Source organism: Neopelma chrysocephalum, unplaced genomic scaffold (genome assembly GCF_003984885.1).
Source record: "Neopelma chrysocephalum unplaced genomic scaffold, ASM398488v2 Primary Assembly neopelma1_156250, whole genome shotgun sequence".
Lineage (NCBI taxonomy): Eukaryota > Metazoa > Chordata > Aves > Passeriformes > Pipridae > Neopelma > Neopelma chrysocephalum.
The window spans coordinates 1-7064 of NW_020934565.1; the positions used below are offsets into that span (position 1 = coordinate 1).

Consider the following 7064-nt stretch of genomic DNA (forward strand, 5'->3'; position numbering starts at 1 on the left):
GTCATGAAGCTTACCTTGAGAAGGCTCTCAAATTTATTCCATTGCAAAATAAGTAATTTCAGATCTATCAAAGTGCCACAATTCTGGAACAACTCATCCGTCAGGGCATTGTGAGAAAAATTTAAGTACTGAAATGAGCTTGTTCTATTGGGGCAAAGCATGTGTGGCATATATGCATCATATATTGTCAAACTGGCAATATTCATCTCTGAAAACTGTCTGTATAGAACCTCCTGGTTGAAATAATAAAGCTTATTACGAACGTGCTCCAAAGTTAATGCTTTCATGGAGCCATCCAAAGAGATTAACTGTTCCAGAGAACTTAACAAGGGTAGAAACTCATATTTAGTCAGCTCCCCCAGTGGTCCCCGAAAAGTCAAATTTCTCACAGTCAAATGCTCCACAGGTGAATACCAAATAAGCAGGAAAATTTGCATAATGATAGGCCATTGTACATCCACAGTGTCAAGAATGAGAGCTGTTGTCTTGATTTTCTTCAGAAGCATTAAAGGAGGAGAGGGGAAATATTTATAGCTCAAGGTATATATTAAGTTAACTATTTTTAAATTCTCTGAAGTACTCATTCCATCGTACAAGAGGGAAGAACTGAAGTTTTGGTTTGCTGCAAAATCAATGTGGAGGCTCCTTGTATTCAAGGCTGTCAGACTCTGAGGCTCATACAGAGAAAAGTTTTTCAAGGTCAGGAAGACAGTGTGCAGCTGCAAATGTTTGATATACCTGAAGTCTGACCTTCTTATCATCATGGCACTTAATCCTAGGTACTCCAAACGAAACATGTTCTCAAATTCCTGACAGATAGGCAAGGCAGTAAACTTATTGTAAGAAAGATCTAAATGTCTAAGACAGGCAAGAGTTAGACAGCAAACTTTCAAAATGTTATTATGAGATAAATCTAAGTATTCTAAATTTTCATTAAAAACAAAGACACTGAAGTCAAGCACCGTAACTAGATTATGAGAAAGATTTAATACTTGAAGGTCAGAAAGAGAAATAAATTCTGAGATACTAATTCCAGAGATCCTATTATGTGATAAATCTAATACTTGAGTATGTACTGGAATGTTTTTTGGAACATTAGTTAGCAATCTGCTTGAGTAATTTGCAATAAATTCATTTTCCACAGTTGGCTGGATATTATTCCATAGTGTGAATGTAAAGGCACAAACAAAGACATAGGTATTTGTGAGGGGTCTCATTATGCTATCCAGCTTTATCTTGTGTTTTTACAGAAACACAGAACCATTTGGTTGTTTTCTGTTCAATATGTCTCACCGTTGAGTCCACCCCTAAGAAAAGAAAACACATGGAATTTGATGAAATTGTTGAATGGTTGAATTTGGTTTTTTTATTGCTAAAATAAGATTCAATATAAAATTAAAAAATATTTTTACATACTCTTGTTCTAAATTCTTATCAATTGTTCTCACCCCTCCCCCATTCTCTAATCCCAGTTATTGTTTTTCTCAGTTAAATATAAATTAATTCCTTTATAATGGGAGGAATATGATCACTGGTATGCTAAAAACACATAAATGTAAAGAAATATAACTTTCTCAAAAATCTTGAAAAGTGCAAAACTGGCACAAGTAGAACATGCATTTAGGAATAAAGGAGAACAGAACAAGGCCCCCATCTGCTCTTTGTGTCCATCCCAAGCTCACACACGTTTCAGAACAGAACTTCAATAGAACCACCCTCAAAGGAACTGGTGCAAAAACAACCTCTTCAGTCAGAAGAGCCAAAGGATATTCCTCTTCACACCTCAAAGACCCTGGACATGGCCATACACCCCCTCAGGTCAGCTGATCAGCTTTGTCTGTGCAATAGCACAAAGACATCGGGGTCCATTTTTCCAGTAAGCCAAGAATGCTGAGGAGAAATTATACGGTTCATTGTATTGGGCTTATGTGGTGAAGTTTTGTTAGTGGGAGACTACAGGAGTGGCTTCTGTGAGAAGCTGCCAGAAGCTTTCTCTGTATTTGATAGAGCCAGTGCCGGCCAGATCCAAGGCTGAGCCCATCAGCAATGGTAGTAGTGCTTCTGGGATAACATAATTCAGACGGGGGAAAAAAACCCTGGACAACAACAAATGCAGCTCAGAGAGAGAAGTGAGAATTTATGAGAGAAACAACTCTGCAGACACCAAGGTCAGTGCCAAAGGAGGGGGAGGAGGTGCTTCAAGTGCTGGAGCTGAGATTCCCCTACAGCCTGTGTGAAGGTCATGGTGAGGCAGGCCTCACCAGCCCATGGATGTCCATGATGGAGCAGGTGTATGCCTGAAAGAGGCTGTGACCTCATGGAAACCCTCTGTTAGAGCAGGTTCCTAGCAGGACCTGTGGACCCACAGAGAGAGGAGCTCACACTGGAAAAGGTTTACTAGTAGGACTTGTGACCCCATGGGAGACCCACATTGGAGCAGTCTGTTCCCTGGAGGAGTGTATCCCATGGAAGCGATCCACGCTGAAGAGTTCTTGAACAACTGCAGCTTGTGGGAAGGACTCACATTAGAGAACTGTCCCATAGGAGGGACCTCACATTGGAAAAAGGGGAAGAGAGTGAGGGGGAAGAAGCAGTAGAAATAATATGTGATGAACTGATCACAACCCTTATTCGCTGCCCTGCTGTGCCTTTGGGAGAGGAAACAGAGAAACTGGGAGTGAAGCTGAGCCCAGGGAAGAAGGGAGGGGTGGGAGGAAGGTGTTTTGAGAGATTTGGTTTTATTTCTCATTACTGTATTCTGATTTAATTGTAATAAATTGAAATAATTTCTGGAGATTGAGTCTGGTTTGCCTGTAACAGTAATGTGCAAGTGATCGCTCACTGTCCTTATCTTGCCCACAAACCTTCATTATATTTTCTTCCTGTCCAGTTGAGGAGAGTGACAAAGTGGCTTGGGGGAACATGTGGAGTCCAGTCAGGGTCAACTCACCACACCCATGAATATTGTAACGCTAGTCTGACCAAAAGCACACTAATGGGAAAACCACACCATGACTGGACACTACATATGAAGCAGTGATTCCCAGAAACAGTCTGTTTCAGTTTTAAAATTCTGTCCCTGTGTAATCTTTCGTTAAATAACCCCCAAAACCCTACTTTTTCAGTTCAAGGTTATATTGTGTGTTAGTCCTTAATAATTTCATTAAGGACTAACCTACCAGGTTTAATCAAGTTTTCTTTTAGTCAAGTAAAGCAAAAATATATGCAATTAACATCACCAAAAGCAATAAAAGAGTAAATCAGTAAAATATAAATTTCTACCTCAATTAAATCTAATAGACTGGTCAAATTAGGCCTTCAGAAAGTTGTGCTGGGGTGTCTGAGGGCACAATAGAAATGAAGCTGGGATGTTTGGTCAAAGTATAGTACCACTCACAAGAGCAAACAAGACAAGGAAATCTGACCCAGCATCCTTCAAAGAGCAGTTGACACTGTTCTTCAGAGTCCAGGCTGGTAAACAATCTAACTCTTGAATCAAATAAACGTTGATCTGGAACTGTCCGGAGGAATTTCCGCCTGATCAAAAGGGATGTCAGGAATAAAGCAAGAAATGTTTTGAAGGGAGAAAAAAACAGAAATATATTCTCTGTCCATGCTCCATTGCCAATGAGTTTTAATTTATTGTACATGCTATGCTACATGCTACAACAAGGGACGAGACACAGTGTATAGCACTGAAGATTGCCACAGTCAGAGAGTAAAGCAAATACACCTAGCAAAGCAATATTAAGGATCAACAGTTACCCCTCCAATGCTGTTTTAGAATGGTATTAAATTAGAGTTGGCTGAGAATTAAAATTGCCACACCAAATGATTTTCACCCTTTCCCCTTCACTGAAATTCAACATACGGATGAGCATTTTCACTGAAATTTTCACATGCAAGATTGTCTTCCAACACTGAAGCAATACTAGCACCTGAGATTTGATGAAGTCCAAGATAAATATAACAAAGAGAAAAAATTATGAATAATGGAGCAATTATAACCCACCTTTAGTGCATGGAATTCATCTCCAAGTTGAAGAACCAGTAAAAGTCCTCTGCATAGTCAGTTAATATCCTCAAATTGAATTTCAAACATACGTAATCTTCAAGATGGGGAATCTCACATGAGATGCTAATTTCTTAATAATTATTACCTCAGGACACAGAAAGAACAGGATTTTTTAATCAGGCTACACAATTCTAAGAATTAATGAAATTTCCATACAACACAGGTATTAGGAGCACAAAGAAAGGAAACTTCTAACAGTTCAGACTAAAAATACATTTACTTCTGTAATATTTACATAACTGTACAGTTTAGGAGAAAATAAACCTATCTGCAGTACAGAATATTCCCCATGGCAAGAATATTTAAATAATTCTGCATTTCTAATTTCAAGTCTGCTTCTGTTGTTACACAGATGTTCTAGAAACCCATCAACTGCATCTCCTCTTTGCACACACAGAAAAGAGGAAGTGGAACCCTCACTGTGAACTTCTCTCTGTATCAAGATCTCTTGCAGAGCCCTACGCTGACAAATTTTTTTGCTCCACAAGCAGAGTAATTAATGTAACACATTGTAACACAATAGCAAAAGCTTAGTAACAGGGGCAAACTGACACAGCTAAAAACCTTTACAGGTCAGTTATCTTTACACTAGGAATGCCTGGGATAGATATCAAGGATATCCCACATTGTAGCTTCACTCAAAAAATTACAAAAAATTAACAGAGAATATTCCCTATGATAAGAAAGCTGTAATGAAGCCATTAAGAATACAGCAATATAGGGCAATCGGTGGATGAAGGAATCCAGTAAAGCAGCCATTCACTTAAAATTTTGAACAGGGGCACAAGCCCAGGGAACAAATCAACAGAGCAGAGAGTGAGTGTGTTGCAAAGGTAGATGTAAATAACTGTCCCGGTTTTAGCTGGGATAGAGTGAATTTTCTTCCTAATAGCTGGTACAAGACTATTTTGCATTCAGTGTGAGAACAATGTTCATAACACACTGACGTTTTAGTTTTTGCTGGGTAGTTCTTATTTTTAAGACATGGACTTTCCAGTTTCCCACGCTGTGTCAGCAAAGAGGTGCACAAGAAGCCGAGAGGGAGCATGGCCAGGACAGCCAATGTGAACCAACCAAAGGGATATTCCGTAACATAGAATATCACACTCAGAATATAAATTGGGAGGGGGTTGGCCAGGAGGGCTGATCATTGCTCAGAGATGGACTGGGCATTGGTCAGTGGGTGATGTATTGTACATCACTTGTTTCTCCTGCATTTTATTCCTCTCTCTCTCTCATTGTCATCATCATCATCATCATCATCATCATTACTGTATTTTACTTTGTTTTAATTCTTAAACTGCTCTTATCTCAACCCACAAGTTTTACTTTTTTTCTGATTCTCCTCCCCACTGGGGGTGGGGGACAGCAGGGAAGTGAGCGTGGTACTTAGTTGTGGGCTGAAATTAAACACGACAATAACCAAAACCAACTTTCACTCCTATAAGCCTCCAAACTAACACAACAGCTAAAGATTCAGCTAAAGAACCTGAAAAGCATAAAACTTTATTCCAGATAGCAGTGCTAGCTACGTTTCAAGCTTGCATTAGATTCCTTTGAAAATTTTCTTTTGCAGTTACCTTTTCAATTTTGTAAATAATTTAACCCTTTGGTTTGCTGAAAGAAAATTGCTATTTTTCACTTTGAGACTGATGGCTAAAACTGAACTGAACTAAAATTATTCTGGTTTCCTCTGTGCAGAAAATTGAGTAATATGTTAGAGAAAAGTCTGGGTCATCTGTGACCTGAGACAAGACCAGGGATCATTAATGTTTCTTAATAAGCAGGAAGAGTCTGCTTGTCAGCTGATACTGCCTTGACTCAAAGTTAAAAGAGAAGCTCCCATTTCTAGGCATTCATCCATGAAAATAAGTAGACTAAGGCACTTGTTGACAGAACAACGATATCGCAATAATGCAGAACAGTGGCAGTTTTACTTCCAATATAATCCATAAAAAAAATTTTGCTGCATGGATAAAATCAAATACACCATCAACTGTCATCAGAATTGACACTAGTGCACACATAGCTATAAAAGCACCTTTTAGTCATAGTGTGTTTAATTTCTTTACCACTCTTCTTTATGAGACTTTCAAATACACTCAAATAAACAGTTTGCCATGAAGAAAAATTTGCGATGACTTAAAATAAAACTGATACTCCTGAATACCTCTGTTAAACCATTAGGAACATTGCATAATGGTTATTTTTACTAACCAATTCAACAAAGTTTTGTTTGGGGCTGTTTTCAGTTTACTGATTCAGTCATTTTGCATGACAGGCAAAAAATAAAAGCAATGTATTTCTGTTCATGCATCTGGAAAAGTATGAGATAAATACCATTCTTTCCATAGTCAGTACATGTACATTCATGCATATACTTTGTTCCATTTCTGAATTTTATACTGCTGGGTTTTTTTGCAGATTGTTCTACCAATGAGCACCTGTCTTCACGAAAACACATTTCACACTTCTGCTTGTGTGTGGTCATTACTTACCCAGACAGGAACCACAGCTACACTTGGCCAGGTATCAGAAGCTATTCGGGACCAGCACTGTGCCAAAGGTGTGAAGAACCTCTCTAACTAGAACTGCAGAAGTGAGCTTACATGTGTAAGACATGGAACTAAAACATAGAGCAGACGAACTCATTGAAGCACTCATGAAAAGTTAATTGCAAAGCCGGTGTTTGCTCATACCGAGGACCTTATCTTCAACTGCAACTCTCATTGTCACAAATAACCCTGTATGTCAAGTAGATGAAACAAAGGCTAAATGCCACTACAAGTCAAAGTGAGCAGAGACTGTATCACATTTATGCTCAAGTCTATCTTACTTTGGCATAAATAGACACAAGGTTCAAAGCTGTGGAAATGAAACTGGCAACACAGAGCCACCTTGAAGAACACACAACTTTCTCACTTTATTGGTTTATAAATACTGCTTCCTCTTGATGAAACAGTGACTACAAATGAGCAGTATAGTCAAT

At 38.7% G+C, this 7064-nt stretch overlaps 1 protein-coding gene across 1 annotated transcript; it reads right to left on the reverse strand.

Moving 5' to 3' along the window:
* Positions 1–5: 5 nt before the first annotated feature.
* On the reverse strand, positions 6–6739 carry LOC113962378 (toll-like receptor 6; the record flags this gene model as incomplete). Its single annotated transcript, XM_027673136.1, has 3 exons — positions 6574–6739; positions 4013–4081; positions 6–1307 (listed from the first exon to the last, which is right to left on the reverse strand). A coding segment is annotated over exon 3 (1212 nt), but the record flags the coding sequence as incomplete, so codon positions are not given.
* Positions 6740–7064: the final 325 nt, after the last annotated feature.